This window comes from Muntiacus reevesi, chromosome 5 (genome assembly GCF_963930625.1).
Source record: "Muntiacus reevesi chromosome 5, mMunRee1.1, whole genome shotgun sequence".
In the NCBI taxonomy this organism is placed as follows: domain Eukaryota; kingdom Metazoa; phylum Chordata; class Mammalia; order Artiodactyla; family Cervidae; genus Muntiacus; species Muntiacus reevesi.
This window is the reverse complement of record NC_089253.1, coordinates 36,874,271-36,902,256: the sequence shown is the minus strand read 5'-3', so window position 1 is coordinate 36,902,256 and position 27,986 is coordinate 36,874,271. Positions and strand designations below refer to the sequence as shown.

The 27,986-nt window shown below is 43.6% G+C and overlaps 1 protein-coding gene across 1 annotated transcript; it reads left to right on the top strand.

Annotated features, from left to right (window-relative positions):
- The first annotated feature begins 193 nt into the window (after window positions 1-193).
- LOC136168799 (pregnancy-associated glycoprotein 1-like) lies at window positions 194-8,545 on the top strand. The gene is made up of 9 exons (XM_065936501.1): window positions 194-294; window positions 1,370-1,520; window positions 2,498-2,615; window positions 2,715-2,833; window positions 4,032-4,225; window positions 5,037-5,153; window positions 6,665-6,806; window positions 6,894-6,992; window positions 8,396-8,545. The coding sequence occupies exons 1-9, from the start codon at window positions 194-196 to the stop codon at window positions 8,543-8,545; spliced, it is 1,191 nt and encodes a 396-aa protein (XP_065792573.1).
- The last annotated feature ends 19,441 nt before the right edge of the window (window positions 8,546-27,986 follow it).

Genomic DNA, 27,986 nt, shown 5'->3' with positions numbered 1-27,986 from the left:
CAAGATTCAAGGAAGAGATTACAGTTCAACTGTCTGTATTTTGAGAAGCTTCAAATTCCACTCGCCAAGGACACTGAGGAAGATAAAGATTTTATCCAAAGCTTTGTATTTTTATCAGATCTACTAGTGGCATAAAGAGGAAAGCTAGGGTAGGTCAGAGCATATATAACTAGGGGTTCATGGTCACCACTGCATGCTCAGAACCCGAACGTCCCTGAGTACTTGGAGCCAGGAAAGAAACATGAAGTGGCTTTTGCTCCTCTGGCTGGTGGCCTTCTCAGAGTGCATAGTCAAGTAAGTATGGGGACTGTAATATGTGTCATCTTGCTTTCTCGGATTTTTCTTTTCATCTGATTATTCTTTCACCCATTAGGTTTAGATGGGAATGGAATATTTCCCTGACAGTCTTAAAGTTCAGCTCTTACTTATTGATAAGTACTTTGATTTAGGAACTGTGGATCCCAAGGGTCTTGGTGTAGATATGTATGGTTGCACAACTCTTGGGGTCCAGTCATGACCTATGGAAAGTGCAATTCCTTACAGCTGTTCAGTGCACAGTCTATACAGATGTAGGTGTGGTCCTGTGGAATAGCACTTTTCAACATTTCATTCAACAAGTCCTCTTTGTTCCCTATCTACTTCAGTGTGTATATGACTATGTCTGCATATCTCTATCACTATCATTTTCCTCTCCATCTCTTTGGAAGTCTCTGTGAGTGCATTTCTCTCTGTGTTGTTTTCAATTAATTTTTTCATTTGACTCATCCCTCCTTCTTGAACCTCTGAATTTCCCTTACTTGTTCCCTATCTCCTGGATTCTTCTTTCAACTCCCTCTTCTCTTTCAACTTGGAGAAAGATACACTGTTTGATATACAGTTTTATATCTGACAAGCAGTGTGACCACAGCTAACTCAGTAACCTCCTGCATTTCAAATTGCTCCCTTGTTAAAGGGCATAAGAGTTCCCCTTCTACCTCCTTCCTTGAGGTTCTATGAGAAGGATACAGTGGGATGGCAACAGCAATGCTAATGCCTGTCATTGTTGAGACTTCCTATTTATCAGGTACCTTATATCCATCACTTCACTATCTCCAAGATATTCTATTTGGAGGGTTTGTTTTGTTACATTCCACCATTTTACCAAGGGGGAGACTGAGATACCACATGGTCATATGGCTTATCCCAGATTGCAGAACAGAACGTGTAATCAAACCTATGTCTTTGCTATTGTAAATGCATAAAATTCTGATAATAATGTGCCTCATAGAAATGATTAGAAAATACACAGGGCCATTATAACAACAGTTTTATCTTAACAATGACAGCTAATTGTATCTTCTTTGTTTTCTTTGTCAATTGCTCGGTAAAGAATACCTCTAACGAGAGTGCAGATCATAAGAAAAACCCGCAGTGAAAAAAAAATGCTGAACAATTTCCTGAAGGAACATGCTTACAGTCTGTACCTGACTTCTTCTCCTGGCTCAAAAATAACTACTCACCCCCTGAGAAACATCCAGGATGTGAGTATTTTGGGAGGATGGTGCTTCACAGCGCCCCCTGGTGCTCTAGCCTAGCCCCGGGGCTCATCTGGAGGTGCCAGGTGGGATGTTGGGAGTTGGGGTTCCTGCAGGAGGTAGAAACACTGGAAAACAGGGACCCCACCCAGAGGAGAACACACTCTCATCCTCAACTGTTTGTCTTTGTGACTGGGCATGGCAATTACCAGGTGGCAGGAAAATATCCATTTCTGTGTCAAAGATGTGTCATTAGTTTGAGGGAGATTGTTCCTTCTGAAATAAGTGAGTCAGTAAGTTACAGATGAAGAGTGAACCATCACTGATCACATAGTAGAACCAATGGCAAATCAATTGTGAATGACCAGGCAGAGGAATTCAGTTCCCACAGCAGCAAGAACCACAACCGTAAAATGTTACTGAACCCGTATTCCATGTAAGGCCATGAGTATCTAACACTGTGGTTACTGTTTTTAGATTGGAAAAAGGGATTATTTTGTCTTCAAGAATGCTCATGCTGACCTGAGAGATAGGCATATTAGTAAATACATGTTAAATGAAAGGGTCACCTGTGTGGTATTGATTGAATGTGGTCTGAGTTTAGATGGAGTGGCTGAGGTTGATCAAGAAGGAGCTCCTGGAGAAGGGGGTGCTAAGGCTGGGTTTGAAGAGACTACAGAGCTTCTCAAATGAAGGCACTAGGACTTTCCTGGTTGTCCATTGGTGGAGGCCCAGTGGTTATGCCTCTGTGCTTCCAATGCAGGAGGTACCGCTTCAACGCCTGGTCATAGAGTCAGTATCCTGCATACCATGTAGCATAGGAAAAATATATCAAATGCAGGCACCTCTGTGACCAAAGTCAGTGAGCTGCACGATGGTTAGAAAGTGATCTCAAGAGATATGTGACATCCAGAGGGAGGCATGAGTGTGGGAATAGTGGGTAGCCAGTTCTGCACTAACCTACTCACTCATTTTCCCTGTAGATGATCTACATGGGTAACATCACCATTGGAACACCCCCTCAGGAATTCCAGGTTGCCTTTGACACAGCATCAGCTGACTTGTGGGTGCCCTCCATCTTCTGCACCAGCCCAACCTGTGGTGAGTACAGACACCCCGCACCCAGATCATCATTCTCTTGCCCTGCCACCCTGTTTTGCACCCTTGGCACCTGATGACACTTATCTCTTGTGTCTGCAGCCTCACACGTTATGTTCAGACATCTTGAGTCTTCCACCTTCCGGCTTATCAGAAAGACCTTCGGCATTGTATACGGTTCTGGGAGGATGAAGGGAGTTGTTGGTCGTGATACCGTTCGGGTAACAGTGTAACAAATGCTGAGTCAGGACTGGCTGTGGGGTGACCACTGCTTGCAAAACAGATGCAGGACCATCTGGCAGGACCCTTTCCAGTCTAAGTCCCATAGATATTGGCCATCTTACCCACAGGAGCCTGTCCCTGGGTAGGCAGTGCCCGTGGTGACACATGAGCACACAGATTAGCTAACCCAGAGAGTGGCTTGAGATGGGGACTTGCAGCTTCTCTGCCCATGAGCAGTTCAAGGTTCATTTTGCTGGGAGCGAGAAGAGGGAGGAAAAGGCACCCACTTTTATATTCACAGACTGTTCCAGGCACTTTCAGGTGATAACTAGTTTAGTTCTACAACAACCCCACACAGCAGTTACTCTGAGTAGCTCATGAGACATATGAGAAAATTGACGTACAGACATCAAGGGCCTTACTGAGGAAACGCATGTGGTAAACTGTGGAGCTCAACTGGCTTTTCAGGACTGCAGTTGCTGTGGGGTGTTTGGGGACAGGATAAAACTGATCTGGGGACCCTCGGGGTAGTCAAGGGCTTCAGATATCCAGACTGGGAAACTGGAGGCCTGAGAAGTTAAGGGGCCTGATAAATGAGTTCTCACTCTAGGGGGCCTTTGATAGTCCAACAAAACTTATGGCCTGCCTCCCCCAAAGTATTTGAGTAGTTTCCCCCTCTCTCTTTCTCTCCCATACACACTCACACAAAGACACACTTATCCCCAAAGGTGAATCCCCAGGCAGGAATTTTATGGATACCTGCAAGGAAGTTTTTGTTTTTGGCTTCTGTCTTCATGGACAGATGCAGAATCCACAGTACCTTACAGAGAATGCAGTCCATTCCTCTCATTAGGTCACAGTGATGGGAAAGAGAAGGCTACCTTTCTCTCGGTTCATTTTGTCCACAAGGGGGCACCGATGGGACCTGGCGTGACTCTTGGTTGCCCCACCTGTACAGAAGTCACGAGGCCAATTTGACACCAAAGTGGTGTTTTTCAGAGGGGCAGATGTTTTAAAATTCACAGCCTCTCTCAAATGGAACCCAAATTCCCCTCCCAGCTTGGTCTAACGTCTGAGGTCCACCAAAGACACAGCCCAGCCTCAATTCTTCTCTGAGGATCAACTGGCAATGCACCCCAGCCCAGTCCTAGCCCCAATTCACATATCTGTAAGTGGGATCACTCTTCTCTCCCACAGATTGGGGACCTTGTAAGTGTTGACCAGCAGTTCGGTCTAAGCATGGAGCAATCCGGGTTTGAGGAGTTACCTTTTGATGGCGTCTTGGGCTTGAGCTACCCCAACATGTCTTTCATGGGAGGCATCCCCATCTTTGACAACCTAAGGAATCAAGGTGCCATTTCTGAGCCTGTCTTTGCCTTCTACCTGAGCAAGTAAGTCTGAGATGGACAATCCATTTCTCCAAATTAGCTTTCAGTTGTAGGAAATTAATAGAACATTTTATAAAAAAAAAATCCTGAGAGATAATCTAATCCAAGATAACTATGGCCCCAAGGCCCTACCTGGCTTCACCATTGGCTTTTATAAATAACATCTTATTGGAACATAACCCTGTTCCTGGGCTCCAGATCAGTAACCTGGTCTAGGGGGATGAGTGATGAGAAACACTAACGGAAGGCAAGAGGAAACAAGTTGGAGGGAAAGGCATTAGGATTTGCTCATGGATTGGATAAGGAAGGAGAAGGATGTTGGGTAGCTTTCCTTCCTCATTAGCATTTCACTGCGAGCCCAGGACCAGCTACTCAATTTGCAGTAGCCAGTGAAAAAGGAAAATGTGGGAGGTCACAGGCCAGTGGAGCCAAATCTGGGTGACCTGAAACCATACCCTTAGCACTCCCAGGCCTTGATTTTGCTGAAAAATGACAAAGTGGATAAGAGAAGAGATAAAATGCTTCAGCACCCTGTCCTCTGAGGGTGTCTGAGCACTCAGGTCACAGGAGGTCCAGGGCATCTTCAGAAGATATAGTGGGTGGAGCCCAGCCAGGTGACTCAGCTTCTAACCTCCTTTGTGCCACTCATTAACCAGTAACCGACCTCAGTCTGGTTCTCAATTGCTCCTAGCCTCGATTTCTGCATCTGTTGATGAGGACCTTATTAGGGCCTTGATGAGTAGACAAGCACAGCTCTCAGACAGTGTTGTTGTTACGATCCTCCAAGGATCCCCTCGCTGTCTTCTCTCTACAGAAGCAAGCCAGAGGGCAGTGTGGTGATGTTTGGTGGGGTGGATAAATCCTACTACCAGGGAACGCTCAACTGGGTACCATTAATCCAAGCACGCACCTGGCGTGTACACATGGACCGGTAAGCCTCTCTTTCTGAGGTTCAACCCAAGGGAGGCTCCCACTATGGTACGAGGATACAGGCAGACACTCACAAATGCATTCTCAGACAAAAAGTCACAGAGACATATACACCACCCACAATGACAGAGACAGACACACAGACACATGTAAAAAACAAACAGACACATATAAATATACAAAGAGACACATAAAAACATGCAAGAATTGCATAGCTCATCAGAAACACAGAAGTACACACAGAGACACATACATACAAACACACAAGCAAATAGATACACAAACAGCCCATGGTTCATAATCCCCAGGCCTCCTGACCAGGGCTCAGAGCAGGGTCCTCAAAGGGTCCAGAGAAGTCTGTGCAGCTGGGAGAGTGCTGCACCCACTGTCCTGTGAGGCGGGGAGCATGGTCAGAGGACTCTGCAGTGTGGTGAACAGGATCAGGGAGGATTTTACTAGCATGGACAGCATTATAAGATGACAAAATGTCCAGGTATACCTAGGACCAAGGAAGTTCTCAGTAGAAATAAATGTCAGTTTACAAACAGGGAAAGTTTTGAGAAAATGGGGAAAACTGGTCTCCTTACGGAGAAGCTACCCAGCAGTGAAAAGAGGTTGGCTGCAGTCTTAAGATCTGAAAGCAACTAATAAAAATGACACCCCACATCCCTGGGCACAGAGTGGGGCAGGGGCTATAACTGAGAGATTCAGAAAGGTGGGATCCATGAGTGACCTGAGGAGAAGAGGCAATAACTGATAGGATTCTGTGTGATACCCTCAGACAAAAGCTGACATGTCCTTTGGAGTTTCCGTGGGCTAGTCATATATTTCCTGGCCATGGTCTCAGGGTCTGAGCTGGTTGTAGGAGCAGTGCTGGGAGACACCCTCTCCCAGAGGAGCCCCTCTTTCCCCCTACTATGAGAATCTGCTGCCCCTGCGAATCTCCATCTTCACTCTGTGTTTGACCAATTATTTCCTCCCCACCAGATACAACTCTCTGGATGTTTCTCATTATTTTCACAGTCTTCATTCACTCATTGAACAGACAAACATTGGGCATCCACTGTGTTCCAGGCACTTTAAGGAGGCAATGAGAATAAAACTCGCCCTCACATCTAAGAAAGCAGATGCACAGAAATGACACAGACAAATAGTGAATTGTGACTTTGGTACATGCTAGACGTGAGGAAGGGTCTACAGAGACTGACTAAGACAGGAGACTGGTAACCACTGGGGGAAAGTCTTCCTTGAAAACAATACAATTAAGCCGGAATCTGGAAGGTGAGAAGAAATTTGCTAGTCAAAGGGGAGGGGAGTCTTTTGTCAAGGTATGAAAGATCCTGGTGTATTCAAGTACTGCATTCAAGGATGTGAAGGGAGGTGCAGTGTCGAGAGCAAGGGAAAAGAGTCAGGGCGAGAGACAAAGGGCTGTTTAGGAGACAGTCGGGAAGGGGACAGCTCTGGGGAGACTCAGAGTGACCTTGATGCCCATTTTCTTCTACTGTCTCTCAGCATCTCCATGAACAGACAGACTATTGCTTGTTCTGGCGGCTGTGAGGCCCTTTTGGACACCGGAACATCACTGATCCAAGGCCCAAGAAGTCTGGTCAATAATACCCTGAGGCTCATCGGTGCCACGCCACGGGGTTCCAAGGTGAAAGGTCATGCCCCAGGGTTACTCCCTGTCTCCACACGCAATAATGATCTCCAGGGCCAACCTCTCTCCCTCTCTCTCTAACAGCACTACGTTTCATGTTCTGCGGTCAATACCCTGCCCTCTATTGACTTCACCATCAACGGCATCAACTACCCACTGCCAGCTCAAGCCTACGCCATCAAGGTGAGGGGACAATACTGAGGGTTGGTTCTCAAACTGGAGCTTTCAGGATCCCCTGGGCTGCTGCTGGGAGGAGGGCGCCCTCTGCAGGCCATGTCACACCATTGCAGATGCTGCTGAGCCTTGTGGCTGGGCCAATGCCTCCCACAAAATCAACTACTTACGAGTAAAGGGCCCTCTGGGACAGTGATCATCCTGAAATAAATGTGGAGACGTCACACCATGCTGGCATGGTGGGAATCACAAGGCGAGGGGAACACTGAGGCCCTCAGTCCTCAGAGAGCTTCAGTTCAATCTGAACACTTAGGTGCATGAACACAAAAGTCAGAACTAGGAGTCCCTGAAATAGGCCATGTTACAAGGAGAATGGCTGGGGACAATCCCGGTGTGATGTCCCATCATAAATTAGCAGTCTCCCTTCGCTTCTCAAAGTTTTCCTGCTTTGGATGACAAATTACATGGTCAGCCTAGATCTCGGCTGCTTCTTCCCCTTGCTCTGGCCAGGTCCCCTTTATGAATCGGGATACCCGACCCCTTTGTGGGATTGTTGGATACTTAGGTGAATAAAGGGTGCACAGTGACTGCTCAGCCCAGGCACAGGGTGGAGGCTTCATGTCAGCTCCCTGTGGGAGTACATAGCAGGCTGATGGGCTCAAGGAAGGCTTTGAGGAACCAAGGGAATTTCAGAAATTCTTAAACCACAAACTCATGGAGCCATATGGAGGGTTGCTTGGTTCTAGGCAACACTGCACTGGACTCCATGCAAATGGCATCCCAAGGTGCTCTACATTGGGGCACTGGGGACTTACTAGGGGTGATGAGGGCTACGGACTGACTGGTGGGAAAGGGGAACCAGAATAAGTTACCCAATCAAGCCTGGAGTGGCCAAAGAGGGTGAGTGTGGGCTGAATGTTTCCCAGAGTTCCTGAGTTAAGTCGTCAAGAATGTGTTGTGGGCACTGCTGTATTTAAGATGGATAACCAACAGTGAGTTACTGTGTAGCACAGGGAACTCCACTCAGTTATATGACAGCCTGTCGCCTTAAGTTCTGCTGTACAGCAATGTGACTCAGTTATACACATACAAATATATATTATTTTTCTTATTCTTTTCATGTGGTTTATCACTGGATATTGAATATAGTTCCTACAGTAGGACTTTATTGTTTATCATTTCACTGTTTCCCGAAATCCCAGTCATTCACTCACTACACTCTTCCTCAAGGCAGCCACATGTATGTGCCCTTTTTGGTTTTGGATGAACTCTCACATCCCCTGCTGCTCATAAAACCTCTTGATACTTACCAAAATAGGGAAATAAATCCAAGAATTGTGCTGGGTCTGGATATTTGTGGGAGTCACACATAAGGGCTCAGGCTGACAGGTGTGTGTCTCTGACTCCCCCAGGATTCTCGCGGCAACTGCTATATCGGCATTAGAGAGGACTCAGTGAGTAAATCTACAGAGATGTGGACCCTGGGTGACGTCTTCCTGAGGCAGTACTTCTCGGTTTATGATCGAGGAAATGACAGGATTGGCCTGGCAAAGGCAGTATAAATACTTGGAATGATTCAGGAATGAGTAAGGACACTCCTAACACACACTCACTCACACTTAGGGCACTCTTGCCCAGGATGCTGGTGAACTGTATTTGGTGGTCTGCACACCCTATTCTCAGTAAAGAATAAAGTATTTCGCTCGTAATGGTGCTGAAACAAATGGGTGCCTCTGTTTGTGTCTGGGAGTTAAGGATCTAGAACCTAGTCTGAATCAAAATTGAGAGGAGCCCAGCTCCAACTGGCTTCAAGGAGAAGGGAGACTCATTGAAATGATTCTGGGAATGCAGGACACAAGAATCAGAGCAAATACAAAGATCTCAGTGACCGGACCCAAGAAATCAGAAGTCATCAGTTCTCTCTTTCTCACCCTCGCTCTTTCCCTTCCCTCTTCTTTGATGATCTTAGCCTGACAACTTTCTTCCTCAAGGCTTCAACACCTAGTGTGGAAGTCCAAGCTACTTCCACTAGGGTTTGATATCCCCAAGGCATCACCTAGTAAGGAAAGAAGCTAGGAGATATCAGAGTTCAATGGTGTTCCCTGAATGACCCACCTCAGATCACCTGTACAGCCCCAGATCAGCCATCCTAGCAGGGCCATGGGGTCCTATGACTGGCTCTACATGGTCATTGGCCCTGACCCAGCAGCACACATGATTCTCAGTTTCCTCCATAACTACATGACTGAAGCTGGGGAGAGGCAGCCCCAAGGATAGCGACTGGGGGATGGTCTAGGCCATGGAAGAGTTCGTGATGATCCAACAACTCCACCGCCTCCTCATTCAGAGGAATTCTAAAGGGTAATGAAATAGACTCTCTTCATCACATCTCAGATGATCTTATCACTGGGCTTCTCATCCAGGGGAGACTGGGAGAGGTAGTTCATGCAGAGCTGGTTCCCTCTTGTTCCCACACCCCAGTCACCAGGTCTCTGCCACATACACCTGCTCTGTTCTTTGCAGTCCTACTTGGTAAGTGGTGACCCCAGTTGGATCCCTGAGTCATCCCCCTCCTCCAGGGCCCAGAATGCCCCTTGGCCTCCAGTGCTGCTGGGGAGAATGCAACGCATGTATCTGGGGACCAAGGATACTCAGAGCCTTCAGCCTTTCTGAGCCTCCTCCAGGGGTGGAACTACAAACTCTTTGCTTGGAGCTGCCACGTTTAGGCACTTTTGCAGGGGAAGCATCCGTTCTTTCCATCTGGAGGCCCTCAGTAGATGCCTCAGCTGAGACAGCATGTGTCAGAGGTTGATTTCCTTTCAGATTGACTGGTTTGATCTCCTTTATAAGAGACTCTCAAGAATCTTCTGAAACACCACAGTTCAAAAGCTCAGTTTTTTGCCTTTCATCCTTTCTTATGGTCCAGATAGCACATCTATACATGATTACTGGAAAAATCATAGTTTTGACACTACAGACTTCTGTAGCAAAGAGAATCTCTGCTTTTTAATACACTGTCCAAGTTTTTTCATAGCCCTCCTTCCTTCCAAGGAGCAAGTGTGTTTTAATTTTGCAGTTGCAGTCAAGGTCCATAGTGATTTTGGAACCCAAGAAAAAAGATCTGCCACTGTTTCCACTTTTCCCTCATCTATATGCCTTGAAGTGGTGGGACTGGATGCCATGAATGTTGAGTATTTTTTTGTGAATAGTTTTTTCAATGTTGAGTTTTAGGTCAATTATTGAATCTCCTCTCCTCATCAAGAGGTTCTTTAGTTCTTTGCTTTCTGCCATTATGGAGGTGTCATCTTCATATCTGTGGATGTTGGTACTTCTCCCAGCAATCTTGATTCCAGCTTGGGATCTATGTAGTCCAGCACATCGAATGATGTATCCTACATAGAAGTTAAATAGCGAGAGTGACAATGTACACCTTGTCACGCTCTATTCCCAATTTTAAATCTTTCAGATGTTCGATGTCTGATTCTAACTGCCACTTTTCGATCTACATACAGACTTTTAGGAGACAGGTAAGGTGACCTGGTACTCCCGTTTCCTTAAGAATTTTCCACAGTTTGTTGTTTTCCACACAATGAAAGGCTTTAGCATAGTCAGTGAAGCAGACAGAAATGTTTTCTGGGATGCCCTTGCTTTCTCTATGATCCAATGGATGTTGGCAATTTGATCTCTGGTTCCTCAAACTAGTTTGTACAGCTGGAAGTTCTCAGTTCATGTACTGTTGAAGCTTAGCTTGAAGGGTTTCAAGGATTACCTTGCTAGCAAGTGAGATGAGCACAATTGCATGATAGGTTGAACATTCTTTGAAATTGCCTTTCTTTTGGATTCGTTGAAAACTGAACTTTTCCTAGACTGTGGCCACTGCTGAGTTTTCCAAATTACTGACATATTGAATGCATCATTTTATAGCCTTATAGACATACTGAATGCATCACTTTATAGCCTTAGGATGATTTAAAGAGCTCAGCTGGAATTCCATCACCCCCACTAGCTTGGTTTGCAGTGGTGCTTCCTAAGGCCCACTGACTTCATACTCCAGTATATTTGACTTTATAAGAGTGACCCAAGCATCATCCCTATCCCGAATTTTTGCCCATTTTTGTACGGTTCATCTCGACATTCTTGCCACCTCCTCTTAATCTCATCTGCTTCTGGTAGATCTTTGACTTTACTGTCCTTTATTGTTCCCATGTTTGCATGAAGTGTTCCTCTGGTAGCTCCAATTTTCCTGAAGAGTCCTATACCCTTTAGAATTCTATTATTTTCCTCTAATTCTTGCACTGTTCATTTACGAACACTTTCTTATCTCTCCTTGCTTTTCTCTGGATGTCTGCATTCCATTGGGTATATCTTTCCCTTTCTCCTTTGCCTTTCACTTCTCTTATTTTCTCAGCTGTTTTTAAGACCTTCTCAGGCAACCATTTTTCCTTCTCATACTTGCTTTTCTTGGGGATAGTTTTGGTGACCACCTCCCATACAATGTTACAAACTTCCATCCATAGTTCTGCAGGCTACTGGACCTAATCCCTTGAATCTATTTTTCAAGTCCTCTATATAATCATAAGAGATTTGATTCAGGTCATAGATGAATGTTCTAGTGGTTTTCCTTACTTTCTTCAATTTAAGCCTGAATATTGCTTGTTTCTGCCTAAGCATTGTGCCAGATCACCACCCAACACTACCCGTGGGTGTGTAGCAAACACACACAAACTGAGGACTGTTGCCCTGGGTTTTTGCTTGGCGATTCATGTGTATATGTGTGTGAACTTGATCAAATCTCTTAACCTCAGTTGTCTTATCTGGAAAATGGGCACCATGATGATAATTCCACCTTCCAGATTGTATGTGTGCCTGCTGAGAAAAAGTGGCACTGAGAGGGCTTTCTGGGTTCTTGAGTCTGGAACAAGTATGAATTATCCTCCCACCCGGGGAGAAGGGAATCTATTGCTTAGAGGTTATGGCTGCCATCCCCAAGTCTAAATATTGATTCAAGTCAAATGACCTCTATTTCTGAACCATGACACAGAACTCTGAGTCGATGCATCTGTTTTCTGGGGTACAACAAGAGCTAATGATTACTGTCTCTGATTACTCCCTTCCCAGCCTTACCTGTCAGCCTTTCCTTGCCAAGTACTTCTAGCCTAAAATTGCACTGCACGGAGAATTGTAAGGCTTTTCATCTCTGGTCAGTTTCCCACATCTCCAGCATAGCAAAAAGTAGCTGTTATGACTATTTGTCATAGCAACATCTATGGCAACCTGTACAGTCCAATTTCAGCCTGTTAAATGAAACTGTTCCCATTTGGCCCCTCATGTTTAAATTACCTACAGTTGCCTTAGAAACCTTCCTATACTTGCTGTTTAACGACGAAATATGTGTGGACCTCATCTAGTTTTCTTTCCCAAGTATGATTCCAAGCATGCAGTGAAGTAACCAGACACTGAGTCATCTAACTATCCACAGGAACTGACAAAAGCAAAACACCCATCATGCATTTCTTCCTTGCCCCAAAACACCATTGAAGTGATCTACTACAACAAAGGGATACATTGGCATGTACACTCCAGAAGGGACACATTTTCTGGATTTGTTTTCCACCTAGTGCAGAACGTTTGCCACATGCCTTGTCCTCCAGCAGCTGGTCACCTGGTTTTTGCAGACTCAGCCCACTCCAGTTTCTTTCCACATCCCTCAGTATAATCTAGAGCACAAACTCAGTCAAATTTCTCACTCCTGCAGAAAACAGTTTTTTGTTTTTTATTAGAAAACTATGGTTGGTAACACATTCAATATCTTGTGCTCCTTGCATTGGATTCAAGGACCTGGACCAGAGAATGGGAAGCCTCCCTTTCCACCTAAATCTTTCTCCACTCCCACCAGGGCCAGAGGCTTCACTGGACACTCTGTTCTCATTGGTATTATTCAGTTGCTAAGTCATGTCTGATTCTTTGTGATTACATGTATGGCAAAAGAACAGGCTTCCCTGTCTTACACTATTTTGTGTAGTTTCCTCAAACTCATGTCTATTGAGTCGGTGATGCCATCTCACCATCTCATCCCTTTGATCCCTCTCCTTATGTCTTCAACCTTTCCTAGCATCAGTGTCTCTTCCAATGAGCTGGATATTCTCATCAGAAGGCCTAAGGGTTGGCGTTTCAACTTCACCATCAGTCCAATGAATATTGCTCTACCACGTCCAAAACAAAACTCATGCTTTCAACCATCTAACAAAATTGAGCATTGATGAAGTTTAATAGAATAGGGATCTTGTCCTCTGGGATATCTGAGCATTTCTGCCCTGCCTTTCTCTTACCATTCTCTCCACCGGGCATAGAATTGCTTCCCTACAGCTTCTCCAGCTTGAACCGGCCTGCCGACCCATCATTGTCAACTATTCAGGAATTGTTCCCTCCTCCTTCCCCAGAGACTTCTGCCTGCTCCCTGATTGCCCTCTGTACATCAGTTCAGTTCAGTCTCTAAGTCATGTCCAACTCTTTGCTATAACATGTGGTGCAGCATGCCAGGTTTCCCTGTCCATCACCAACTCCCACAGATTGCTCAAACTCATGTTCATCAAGTTGGTGATGCCACCCACCAATTTCGTCTTCTGTCTTCCTCATTGCCTCCTGCCTTTAATGTTTCCCAGCATCAGGGTCTTTTCTAATGTGTCAGTTCTTCCCATCAGGTGGCCAAAGTGTTGGAGGTTCAGCTTCAGCATTGTTCCCTGCAAAGAATATTCAGGAATGATTTCCTTTAGGATGGACTGGTTGAATCACCTTGCAGTTCAAGGGACTCTCAAGAGTCTTGTCCAACACCACAGTTCAAAAGCATCAGTACTTTGGTACTCAGATTTCTTTATGGTCCAACGCTCACATCCACCCATGACTTCTGGAAAAAGCCAAAGCTTTGACTATACAGAGGTTTACTGGTAAAAGAATGTCTCTCCATTTTAGTATGCTGTCAAGGTTTGTCATAGTTCCCCCCCGCCCTTCCAAGGAGCTAGTGTCTTTTTTTTTTTTTTTTTCCACAGCTGCAGTCACTATCTGCAGTGATTCTGGATCCCAGGAAAATAAAGTCTGTCACTGTTTTCATTGTTTTTCCATGTATATGCCATGAAGTAATGTAACTGGAGGCAATTATGCTTGTTTTTTGATCTCTATACACAACATCAAGGCCATGCACAAGAAATGAAATGCAAAAATGCAAAATGGTTGTCTGAGGAGACCTTACAAATAACTTAAGAAAGAAGAAAAGCACAAGTCAAAAGAGAAACAAAAGACATACGCTATGAATGTAGAATTCCAAAGAATAACAAGAAGAGATTTTTTTAAAAAAGCCTTCCTAAGTGATCAATGCAAAGAAATAGAGGAAAACCATAGCATTCAAAAGATCAGAGATCTGCTCAAGAAAACTAGAGTTAGGGAAGGAACATTTCATGCAAGATGAGCACAATGAAAGCCATAAATGGCATGGATATGGCAGAAGAAGAGTATATTAAGAAGAAGTTGAGAGAATATAGAGAAGAACTATACAAAAAAATATATTAATGACCCAGATAACCACGATGGTATCATCACTCACCTAGGGATAGACATCATGAAATGTGAAGTCAAGGGGGTCTTCAGAAGCATAATTACAAGCAAAGCTAGTGGAGGTGATGGAATTGCAGGTGAGCTATTTGAAATCCTAAGAAATGATGCTATTAAAGTGCTGCTCTCAACATGCCAGCAAATTTGGAAAACTCAGCAGTGGCCACAGGAGAGGAAAGTTCATTTTGATTGCAATCCCAAAGAAAGGTGAGTTCAAAGAATGTTCAACTGCCACACATTTGCACTCATCTCACATGCTACCAAAGTAATTTCTCCAAGCAAGTCTTCAACAGTACATGAACTGTGAAATTCTATATGTTCAAGCTGGATTTAGAAAAGGCAGAGGAACCAGGGATCAAATTGCCAACATTCACTGGATCATAAAAAAAAAAGAAAAAGAAAAAGAAAGAGAATTCCAGAAATACACCTACTTCTGCTTTATTGACTATGCAAAAGGCTTTGACTGTGGATCACAACAAACTGTGGAAAACTTACAGAGATTGGAATACCAGACCATCTTACCTGCCTTCTGAAAAATCTGTATGCAGGTCAAGAAACAACAGTTAGAACTGAACATGGATTAAAAGACTGGTTCCAAATCGGAAAAGGAGTATGTAAATGCTGTATATTGTTGAGAGAAGAAATTCCTAGGCAGATTAATAAGTCCAGGGGCCCCCAAGGAGAGAGGGATCTGGAATTCTCAAGGAGGAAGAAAGGACAAACTTTTTGTGTCCCTTTACATTTCTTATGATTATATAACGATAATGATTCCTGCTTGAGGACAGTCTCTGGGAAAAAAACAAAAAACAAAAAACCTCGTGGCTAATCCTGTTATCTTAAGGTGTAAATTATGGGAGTAGGTCTATTGAGGTGTTTACAACCTCCAGATATTATTTTGATTCACTACAATAACTAGTTAGAGAGCATATAACTCCAATGCTAACATTAGCAAGGGGGTACTCTTTCTGCCCCCTTCTGATGCCTATGTCAGTAGCTTTCTCTATTTCCTTTATATTTTAATAAAATTTTATTACACAAAAGCTCTGAGCAATCAAGCCTCATCTCGGATTGAATTCTTCTCCTCTGGATGCCAAGAATTCAGTCGTCTTTGCATGGTTCAGCAACAACCTTTCATCTTGGGGGGATTCTTCAGGAAAGGGTAAGGATGCTTGGAGCTCTAGTTCCTTGTTCTCCTAGTGAACACGTTCTCTGCTCTGCTTTACTAGCTCTATGGTGTGCTTGTGTGAATGAATCACATGCGCTACACAATGCACATGTGGAGCCCTGCTCTGCGGTTCCGTGGCGACCTCACACGGCTTATGGCAGATACCTGTTCGGGGTTTATACCGACCTGCCAATGCCAAGAGGGACCCATGGCTTCTTTGGGGGACCCACCAGAAATGGGAAAAGTGTGTGGACTGAACTCTCCTTTTTGGTCAAACTTTTTTGATCTCTTTGATAATTTCAGAGCTCTTTGGAATTAGAAGTACTAACCTAATCTTTTGGATCATAGACTATCAAGGGACTTGTGACCTTGCTATTACTGTGTACAATGACTTCGGATCCAAACTTGGATTGGTAGTCAGGAAGCGCCTAGCCTTGCTAGGCATGGAAAGTTTGAAGATAGATGGAGCTCTAGCTTCAAGAGCATCTCTGAGGTTAAAGGTTACTCAGATTGGAATGTCAATGATGTTTTCCCCCCCTTTGGTAATGCAGGCTCTTAGTGGAACAGAGGAGACTCTTGGACTGGTGTGGTGATTCTTAGGAGGCTCTTATATTGGTGTTGGGAGGCTTGGAAGGAACATCTCAGTTTTATGTTCATATTGGCCAGATTGTGGTCAGAAATATACTCAGGGTTGTGCACAGGCACTTAGGTGATGAGAATGTGTCCCCCAGCGGTTAAGCATGGGAGGCATTCTGGAAGGTTAGTCTGATTGCAACCTGGGTGGCATCAGAGTCAAGCAAAGCTTTAATAGTGACGAGCTGGACATTACTCAGGGATATCATCATGTCTACCCCCCTGGTGCATCTCCACCCCATCTCAATGGTAGAACCAGGAGGGACGAGTAGGTCACCTGCATCGGAAAGGGACCAACTAAGTCCGACCAGGAAAGAAAAGCTTTGGTGTAAAGTCTGTCTATAACCCCATCTACAGCAGGGAGGAATGCCTCTGGTAGAAAGAAGGAACTGGTTGCTTTTTTTTTTTTTTTTTCCTCTTTCTTACAGATGGGAGCTAAGAATTCCAGCCTCACTACTTTGAACTGTATCCTGAAAAACTGGGATAGATTTGATCCCCAGGGCTTAAACAAAATACACCTGGTCTTCCTATGTGATACTACATGGCCACAGTATCCAATGGAGGACAGCAAATGGTGGCCGGTTGGAGGGTCTCTTAAGTATAATACTGGTTTACAATTAGACCAGTTCTGTAGAAAACAAGGGAAATGGGTAGAAGTAGCATATGTGTTGCCCTTTTTCTCTCTGTGAAATATGTCAGACTTAGGTCCTAAGGAAATAGATTTGGGTGTGAAACCTTCAGCTCCCTCCTGTCCTCCTACTTTGCTAGATGAGATGGAGGACAGGAGACAAAGAGATAAAGAAAAGCAGGTTTCTCCAATCTATCCCTGGGATCATATGCACAGAGCAGCCAGAGAGATTGAGGAACAGCCACACATGCTGTTGCCTCTTCATGAAGCACCCACCAGGAGAAATAATCAGTCTATGAGAGTTAATAAGCCTTTTTCTTATCAAGAAATACAAAAACCCAAGGAGGATCTGGGAGACTATTTAGAGGACCCAGAAAAATATATTAGAGCTTTTAAAGGTGTTACTCTGCTTTATGACCTTACTTGTAAGGATGCGATGTATGTCTTGGGGCAAACGCTGACTCCTGACTCAATGACTCAAGTATTGGGGAAAGCGGTTGCTTATTGAGATGAATGGTTAGGTAATGATTCAGTAGGGAAGAGGGAGGACGAGATAACTACCCTACCCACTAGAAATCAGGCAGTACCAACTACAGAACCAGACTGGGACTACAACATAGCTAAATAAAGATGAGATCAGAGTCATTTTGTCAGATGTATTCTTGAAGGACTCATGCAGGCACTTGTTAAGCCTTTCAATTCAGTTCAGTTCAGTTCAGTTCAGTCACTCAGTCGTGTCCAACTCTTTGTGACTCCATGAATCGAAGCACACCAGGCCTCCCTGTCCATCACCAACTCCAGAAGTTTACTCAAACTCATGTCAATCGAGTTGGTGATACCATCCAGCCATCTCATCCTCTGACGTCCCCTTTTCCTCCTGCCCCCCCAATCCCTCCCAGGAGCAGGGTCCCTTCCAATGAGTCAGCTTTACACATCAGGTGGCCAATGTACTGGAGTTTCAGCCTCAGAATCAGTCCTTCCAATGAACACTCAGGACTGATCTCCTTTAGGATGGACTCGGTTGATCTCCTTGCAGTCCAAGGGACTCTCAAGGGTCTTCTCCAATACCATAGATCAAAAGCATCAATTTTGGGGTGGAGAGGGTATGGAGAAAAGGGAACCCTCTTACACTGTTGGTGGGAATGCAAACTAGTAAAGCTGCTATGGAGAACAGTGTGGAGATTTCTTTAAAAACTGAAACTAGAACTGCCATGTGACCCAGCAATCCCACTTCTGGGCATACACACTTAGAAAACCAGATCTGAAAGAGACACGTGTGCCCCTATGTTCATCGCAGCACTGTTTGTAATAGCCAGGACATGGCAGCAACCTAAATGCCCATCATCAGACAAATGGATAAGGAAGCTATATACACTATGGAATATTACTCAGCCATTAAAAAGAATTCATTTGAATCAGTTCTAATGGAATGGATGAAACTGGAGCCCATTATACAGAGTGAAGTAAGCCAGAAAGATAAAGACCAATACAGCATACTAACACATATATATATGCAATTTAGAAAGATGGTAATGATAACCCTAAATGAAAAACAGAAAAAGAGACACAGATGTACAGAACAGACTTTTAGATTCTGTGGAAGAAGGAGAGGGTGGGATGTTCAGAGAGAATAGCATTCAAACAATTGTACCATCAAGGGTGAAACAGATCACTAGCCCAGGTTGGATGCATGAGAGAAGTGCTCAGGGCTGGTGTACTGGGAGATCCAGAGGGATGGGATGGAGAGGGAGGCGGGAGGGGGGATCGGGATGGGGAACACATGTAAATCCATGGCTGATTCATGTCAATGTATGGCAAAAACCACTACAATATTGTAAAGTAATTAGCCTCCAACTAATAAAAATAAATGGAATAAATAAATAAATAAAATAAAATAAAAAGAATGTCTTTACTGGGAACTCAAGTGTCCACCACCTTGATGTTGCTTTGTCTCCAACTATGACAACCTGTGGGATTAAGAAGTTAGTTTTGTAGTAATAGATTTCAGATGATGAAATATAGGGTTCATGGCACTCTTCCTTCTTATATTTGTTATGTGTGAAATCATTTAGTAGTAAGAAGTTTATTGAAGGCCCATTTTGAAGTTTCTGTCTTAGTGATACCCTGATGAGTCCTAGATAACAGACTCAGGCAGGTTCCCAATGAATGAGTAACTGGAGGACCACATGCTCCTTACTCCATCTCATCTCTTGTCATCTGAAAACTGTCCCCCACACCTGAAAAACTTACAGCCCTCCACGCCCGCCCTTCCCCACCATTTTCATCTCCATTTCCCTGCTAATCTGAGTTATCTTGGTGGAGATATTGATTCAGGACAGGGTCTGGAAGCAGGAGGAATGCAGACATTTTTAGAAACAATGAACTAGGCAGACCGCTCCTTGGTTTTCCCTTCTTTAGTGCCATCGTCAGGTGAGGGATTTGGCCTGGGTAAGGAGTGAGCTACAAGTGGGACTCCATAGATATCTGCAAGTGAGGGAGGAGGAATTCAGAACCCAGTCACTAGGAGGTGGGCAGCTTGCACAGGACCCTGGAGAGAAGGAAGAAGTACAGGGAAAAGAACAGAGCCTAACAGAAGGCCATACCTAGCTGAGTCCTCTGGTTAAACATGTAAGTTACGTCCTTCCTGCTGGAATTATTACTCCAGATGTGGAGGGGATAGAGCTGTACTCACTGCCAAGGAGTCACGAAGAGATGGACAGCCTCCCCCGGAGGCCCTTTGATTCCACTCTAACTGTGTGTATCCTCCTAAGCCAGAGAGCAGGTCATCCAAAAGATGACCTACTTGAAAGAGTATTTCAAAATTTGTCTAAGAGCCTTCACATATCTTGTTCCCAGAGTTTTGTGGGAGAGAGGATTAAACAGCCTAATTTGGGTTTCCACTGAAGAATCTACACGCTTCCCCATTGGTAACTTCTGGCTTATAATGACCTGATCTCATCTCACAGAACCCAAGTGATGTTAAGTTCCAATGGGCAAGGCCTCTAAGGTCCCCGGTGTCACAGGAGCTGTGTGCCAAGTGGTCTGCCACTCCCAGGCCTGAGCCCAGCACCCAGGAACATCACCAGACAGTTACAGCCACCAGTGGCAGCCTCAGCATCCTCAGCAACACGCACCTCTGAGCCACTTGTCCACTGATTGGCACTGAGCTTCAGTCTGGAACAAGTGTTCTGGAGGAAGTCCAGTCTCCCTCATCCAAGAGATGGGAAACTGAACCCTAGGGTGTATGACTCACCTTAAGGCTGTAGGTAAGTTAGTGAAGACTTGGGAGCCAGGAACTCCGGTTCCCAGGCTAGGAGGCTTCAAGGAAGGGCAAGATGAGCGAAAGCTCAATTACATCCACTGCTGAGGAGCTCTCAGATGTCTGCAAACACCAGAGTGGAAGTTCCTTTCCGTTGCCCCTCAAGTCTGGTTCCAATTTGACCAGCAAACCTGCCTCCATGTAGCAGCAGGAAAGCAATATTCAGGGCTATTTCTTCTGTTTTCAAGGCACAGTGGGGAAGGCCCAGCTGTTGTGACCCCAGGAGGCAGTCGTGCAGGTGGTGACTGACTCACTCCCAACTTAGGATCGAAAGAGCACCTGCTCCTGATTCACATAACACAGAACTTCGGCTGCCTGGGTAACATGGACCTGCATTCACTGCTAGAAGCATTCTGCTCCCAGCCTTCTGGCAACTTAGATAAGTGTCTTAAGTTTCCTCAGGGAACCCCTGGCTGAGCGAATTTGGGGTTTGAGACTAGCCTGGATGAAGGGGATGTGTTCCCTCTTTGATGCTCCAAGAGATCTTGGAGCTTCAAGGGCCTTAAGTAGGTTACAATCAATTTTATGTTTTTCAGGGACTTTGCTTTATGAATCTGGTTGGAGAAAAAGGACAGAAACACAGGACAAGGCTGGACATCTCTGGTTCCCAGCTGATTGTGAGTTGAGTTTCAGCCACCAGACTTCAGAGTCAGGGGCTGATGTTATTCACAAGCCACCTTCAAAGAAGGAATAGAGGAAAGAGTTTTTGGGCAGAGAGGAGTGTGGTCAAAGGGCCATGGGAATGACACAGGGCAAGATGAAACAAGAGTGATTACTTCTTTCTTTGTTCTGTCAGTTCCTTGGAGTTTCTATGCCTGAGAACAAGTACATGGAGATAGCCAAGCCATTGGTGGTGCCTCTGGCACCTGAGGCTTCTGGTGATAACCAGAGTGTGTACATGTCCCTGAGGCCAGAGCCGATACAGCCTTGTGATAGTCCCAGGTTCTTCCTTCTTGGGGAGGTTGATATGGCTTACTGCTGCTAACTCAGAGCTGAAGTATGGGATGACGCCATGGTGGTTGACCTGCAGGCCACATTCCAAGCATGGAAGAATGGTTGGCAATGCAAGGGTAGCAATTTATTAAGCATGGTTACCTTGGTTCTTAGCATTGGCTACTTCCCACATCTAGAATACTTTTCTTCCAGCTTTTTGCATGGCCGGGCCCTTCTCAACATTTAGCATCCTCTCAAATGAGTGTCTCTCAGGTTTGCTTTCCCTGGCCACTGCACTCTCACAAGCACAGACTCTGATACAGAAAGTGCCTAGGCACTTCCCTCAGCCAAAATAATAATTATAGTTACCACAGTGGCAAGGTGGGAGAAGGATAAATTGAAAGTTTGAGATTAATATATGTATACTACTATATTTAATAGATAATCAACAAAGACCTACTGTACAGCACAGGAATTCTTCTCAGTAGTCTGTAATATCCTGTATGGGAAATGAATCCAAGAAAGAATGGATACATGTGTATGTATAAGGGAATTAATTTCCCATACATCTAATATTAATACAATACTGTAAATACACTATAGTCCTAAATAAATTAAAAGCTCAATTTAGAAAAAAAAAAAAGACTACCTGTAGAGACCTATGTTGTTCTTTAGAGACACAGGGTTTCAGATATGATGCTGGGGATGGCAGAGTGGATGCAGAAATCTAGAAATGATCTAAGGTTTCATTTTTCTGAGCATTGGTGTCTTTGGCTTCTAGTGTCACCATTCATTTGTCTTTCGAAGATCTAATGCAAATGCAAGGGCTTAGAGACAACAGCTGGGTGTAGTTGCAGGGTGAGAGGGAGGTGTTTGTAGGAGAGTGAAATCCCAGCTTCCTAGCCTTGGGTTGGGGCACATTTGAGGCACAACTTACGTCCCAAATTCCATGTGAAAACAGACTGTAGCTTCCCTCTCCACGACTTGCATGAAATCAGACCCAGACTGGTTTCATCCTTTGCCATGTCCTGCTTCCCCTGAGACCACACTAGTTTCTCTGGGATATTTTTGTTTCTTGTTTTTAATTTTGGCTGCACTAGGGCTTCATTGCTGCTCAGGACTTCTTTATTTGCAGCAAGTATGGGCTACTCTGTAATTGTAGTGCACTGGTATTCAATCTTGTGCTTCTCTTGAGCAGATCCCAGGTTCTAGGGTACTGAAGCTCAGAAGTTGTGGCCCACCAGCTTAGTTGCCCTGGGGCAGTTGCAGTCTTCCAAACCAGATCTCAAACACATATCTTAAGCACTGGATCAAAAGGGAAAACACTCTGAAAGGAATTTGAAATGTATCACTTTTACATGAATCTTGGCACCATGGCCCATTGATGAGGAGACTGATAGGGGAGTGTCCCCTGCTTCAAGCAATCTCCTGAGACCAGGACTGATTTAGGTTCCCCTCCCAAGTGTTCCGATAGTATCTTGACTGTCCTGCCATGTGGCTTTGCTCTTGTTTGAGTTTCTGAAACCCACACTAGACCACAGCTTCCAGATGGCAGGGCTGTCACTTGACTGTCCTTTCAAGTGACTTAAAAGGCTGTCACTTGTAAGTATACATCAGTAGACCTTGTCTCATTCAGACTCTAATGTCAAGACAAGGTTAACACAAAGATCAGTTATTCTATTATGAGTGTTAGGTTGTAGGTTCAACTACTGTAATCAAACCCGAAATAGCATTGTGTTAAACAGAATACAATTGCAATTCTCTTTCATATAATGGTAGTGCAGGTCTCTCCAGAGAGTTGGGGACCCATTTCTTTCTTGTCACATCTTCCACCTGTGCTATGTACCTCTGGTATAAAATGGCTACTCCAGCTCCTGTCATATTTGCATCCCAGCTCGTGGGACAGAAGATAATATTTCCATTTGGAAGTGACTTATCAACTCTACTCAAATTCCACTGGCCAAAGTATCTTCCATGGTCATGGCAAACCTGGGGTGGTGGGTTCATAGAAGGGCAGGGGAATGTGATCCTACTACAGAGCATTCATGATGAGTAACAAGGGTCACCATCCTTCATTCATGTCCCCGTAATTCTTTCTTCTTTGATTCTCCCCACAAATCTCTCTGTCTGTTTTGGTCTGCAGATATGGATATGGATGAGATTATAAGAGAGGAAATGGCCCAGGCTCTACAAATAAGTAGAGAACAAGAAAGGAAAGAAGATAAGAAAGTATAAAAATGCAAAATCTATAGGAAAGCATGCTTGTAATCATAATTTTGCATTTATACAATTTAGGCCTGCTGCTGCTGCTATGTCGCTTCAATCGTGTCTGACTCTGTGGAACCCCATAGATGGCAGCCCACCAGGCTCCCCATCCCTGGGATTTTCCAGGCAAAAACACTTGAGTGGGTTACCATTTCCTTCTCCAATGCATGAAAGTGAAAAATGAAAGTGAAGTCACTCAGTCATGTCCAAATCTTAGGGACCCCATGGACTGTAGGCCACCAGGCTCCTCCGTCCATGGGATTTTCCAGGCAAGAGTACTGGAGTTGGGTGCCATTGCCTTCTCTGTTATGAATCAATTTATAAAATTTAAAAAAATAAGAGAAATGTAAAATATAAATATATTCACTAAATGCAACAAAATAATAAGGCTGTATCATATTATACACATAGTAATATCAGGATTAAATTTGGATGCACACTGCAAAAAACTAAAACAACCATAATTTTAGCAAGACAAACTTGATTTTTCTCTCCCACTGGAACAAAGCTGGAGGTGTGCCAGCCAAACCTTGGTGGTATCCATCTTCAAGTTTACATGATTGGCCATTACAACTAGAAGAGTTCCAGTGATCTCAACTAAACTCCAAACAACAGTTAGGAAATAGGTGGGGAAGGGAAGAGTCTCATCTCTCAGCTAAATCAGCTCCTTGAAAGCAGTCTTCCAAGAAATCCCTCTTCTATGTCTGCTTGCATCTCAAAGTCACTGATCATGACAAAGAGCATTGGTGGGCAGGAAATGCAATCCAGTAGCTACTGGGCTCATAACTATATAACAAACAATTTTCAGTTTTGAAAGAGAAGCAGAGAATAGATCACTTTGTAGGTAGCCACAAGCGCCTGCCTTAAAGTAAAAACCTTTTCTGAATGGATGAGGCTGAATGGCTAGGCACAGTGTGGGAGCCAGGAGGAAGGAGAAACAATGGGAAACAGATGGATCTGAACTGTGCTCCAGATAAAAGACACAGACTGGTCAGTAGAGATCTTCTAAGGACTGAAGTGAGGATTATACATACCACACGACCCAATTTGTTTTGAAAACTGCTTTTCCAACTCAGGTCCCAAATCTCTCTCAATTCTTCAGCTTCTAAATACCTTGTCTTTGTTACCTCACATTCTGGCCTAACTGTCTCACCTCCCTTATTTCTGTTCACATCACTTCTCCGTCTAGTCCACCAGCATTGCAAGGTCCAGAACTGAGGAGTTAGCAATACTTTCTAGAAGTGGGTAGAAACACAATGACTATTTCTACTTTAGTATTTGTTTGTCCTGATCAAGGTCTTTTGAAGGACTGAGATGGGGAGAATTATGGAGATCTCACGTTTCCTCTAAAATCCTAACCAAGAATGTGACTTCCTTGGCCCTGGAGGGGATGTGTTCACTTTTGCATCCACAGGTCTTAGCAGAAGAGTAAGTCCCCTGTATGTGAACAAGTTACATTTCAAAAGGGTGTTCAAAAATCCCAATTTCTTCATAAGTCCAGCAAAGTTACTTAGGTAGCCAACTAAGACAATTGCTTATATATTAGTTTAAAATTGTAGTTTAATAGCTTTATGATACTATTTACACAAGTAATGCATAAAATAACAAACACAAACAATAAAACAAACATATTTAATCTTGCAATACCTAGATAGGGTATGGCAACCCTCTCCAGTATTTTTGTCTGGAGAATCCCCATGGTAAGAGGAGCCTGGCAGATTACAGTCCGTATGTTGCCAAAGTTGGACACAGCTGAGCAACTAAGCTCACCTTTAAAAGTAGAGTAGTAGTACCATCTACATCACCACTGCATTTATGCTTCCGTCCAGACAGCGTAGGCTTGAAGTAAAAATACTGCACTATTGTCCCCCATGCACTTCTGTACAATAAAGTACACAAAGCACACCCACTTGTCTGGGATGTGCCCATGACAGTGTGTGTCAGATCTGTGAGCTAACTGATGGGATTGCCCGTGCAAATGCACTTTTACATGTCTGAAAGTTTTCCATTTGAAGGTCTGATTGTAACAGACTTTCTAGACAGGCTTTCAGTGAATGTATGTAGTGAAGGAACAAGAGAGGAGTGTAAGGATCTGACTGTTCCTTCCCTTTTGCATGTATTATGGCCACTCTAGATAGGAATTTCAATGGGTATAACTGAGGCCCAGTATATGGGAACATGGCTGCAAGTGACAGAGGACCAGGATCCCAGGAGGTAGGACGAGAGCCATGGTATGTTGAGCCAAGAGTGTGAAATAGGAGGAAACAAGTTTTCACTGGTGTATGTGAAAGACTCAGCAAATATCATCTGAATTTGTTTGTAGTGATTGAGCGTTGCTTTAGCGGATCAGTCCCTGTTGCCCAGGCTGTGCAAGAGAGGAGAAGAGAGAGGAGAGTGAACCGTGAAAATCAAACCTGTATCCCAGGTCAAGTATATTTAGCACTGAAGAGACGTAAGTCCTGTCAATTTATCTGCTCCCTCCTGAGAAGAATTAGAGTAGTATAAGAGGGAAGGTCCACACTATGCTATCACCTAGTTCTTCTTTTTTCCAGTGAACATTGATTTCTAATGCAATTTCTTTATAAACAGCATATACTTTGTATGATGGAAGACTTCTAATTTACTGTCCCATATAAACCTTTGGGGCTGTTCTGTGCCCAGGCACATGGGGCCCTGGAGCCTGGCAGGCTCTGTTTCTGTTGCAGAGTGTAGTGTATGTGGATCTGCTGTTGTCTGGGCCCTGGGTTATATCTTCAGTCTGGGTTCACATCTGAGGGGTTAACTCTAGTTGGGTTTAATTCTATCATCTTGCTCTTTATCTTCAATTTATCCCATGTTCTTTCTTTCCACGTCTCTGTCTACCCCTGACTTCTTTGTGACTGAGTAGTTTTTATGATTCCCTTTTATATCCTTTGTCACTTTATTAAATATAACTGTTTTTAAAGTAGTTTTAAGACCCATGGTATGTGTTTAACTTGCCCATCTGTCATTATTAATTATGATAATTATTAATAATTATTAAATTATTTATTTATTTGTCATTTCTTTGACTGTGTTGGTTCTTAGTGTGGGATGCAGGTCTTCTTTGTGGAAGGGATTCTCTATTTGAGCAGGGCAAGCTCAGTACTTGCAGCATGTAAACTCTATTTGAGATATGCAGGCTTAGTTAATCAGTGGTATGTGGGATCTTAGTTCTCTGGCAAAGGAACAAACCAGAATCCCATGGAATGCAAAGCAGTTCCCTAACCATTGGACCACCAAGGAAATCTCTATATTTACCTTTTAATACATATTACATGTTTATCATTTTGGGTACCATTCATTCCCCTGTAGATCCAGATTTCCACTTCGTTTAAAATTCATTCTGACTTGAGACCTTTAAAAAAACATTTATTACATTGGTGTGTTGGTGGTGATGCAGTCTTGTAGTTGTATGTCTGGGAAAGTATTTTATCTTGTTTTTGATATGTATTTTTCTTGGCTATAGAATTCTGAGTCAATTAGATTTCTTTCAGCATTTTAAATGTGGTGCCAGTCTCCTCTGGCTGACATTGTTTCATATTCCTAATCAGCTGTCATTCCCATTTTTGTTCTGCTATTTCTGTTTTCCCTTCTGGTTACATTCCTTTGATTGATTGTTTTAAACAATGAATTATGATATGCCTTTTACTGGTTGTCATATTTCTTGTCCTTGAATTAATTGTGCTTCTGTGTTAACAGGTTTAAAGCTTTCATCATATCTGGAAATTTTTCAGCCAGTAATTATGAAGTTCTTTCCTCTATTCTCCTGTCTTTCACTTCCTGTAGGAATCCATTTACATATATTTTAGCACTTTTAAAGCTGTTTCTAAGCTCTCTGATGCACAATTAATTTTTCCCCACAGTCTTTCCTTTTTATTTTACACATCTCTATTTAACGTACTCAATATTCTTCAGCCACATGAATATAAGGATTATTGATGTAGGAAGCATTTTAGTTTCCTTTCTTGCTAATTATGTAATGTATATTTTACCTGTGTTTCCACTAACTGATTTTTCACTCATTATGGGTATTTTCTTGCTTCTTTACACATTTGGATTTTTTTTCTTCTTAAGTTTATTTATTTATCTTAATCAGAGGATAATTACTTTACAATATTGAGATGAAACGAGGACCAATACTTTCACAATTTATATGGAAATTTTAAATTGGATTGTGGATGTAATCACTTTTACCCTTTGGATGCTGGATAGTTCTTTAATATTTATAAATTATTTCTTTCACTGTTTGCAAACACTGTTAATTTCTTGGAAACAATTGCATTTTTGAAGGCTTGCTGTTCTTCACCAACTCCTGGAGCTTGGGCAAACTCATATCCATCAAGTCAGTGATGCCATCCAACCATCTCATCCTCTGTTGTCCTTTTCTCCTCCTGCCTTCAATCTTACAGGGTCTTTTCTAATAAGTCAGTTCTT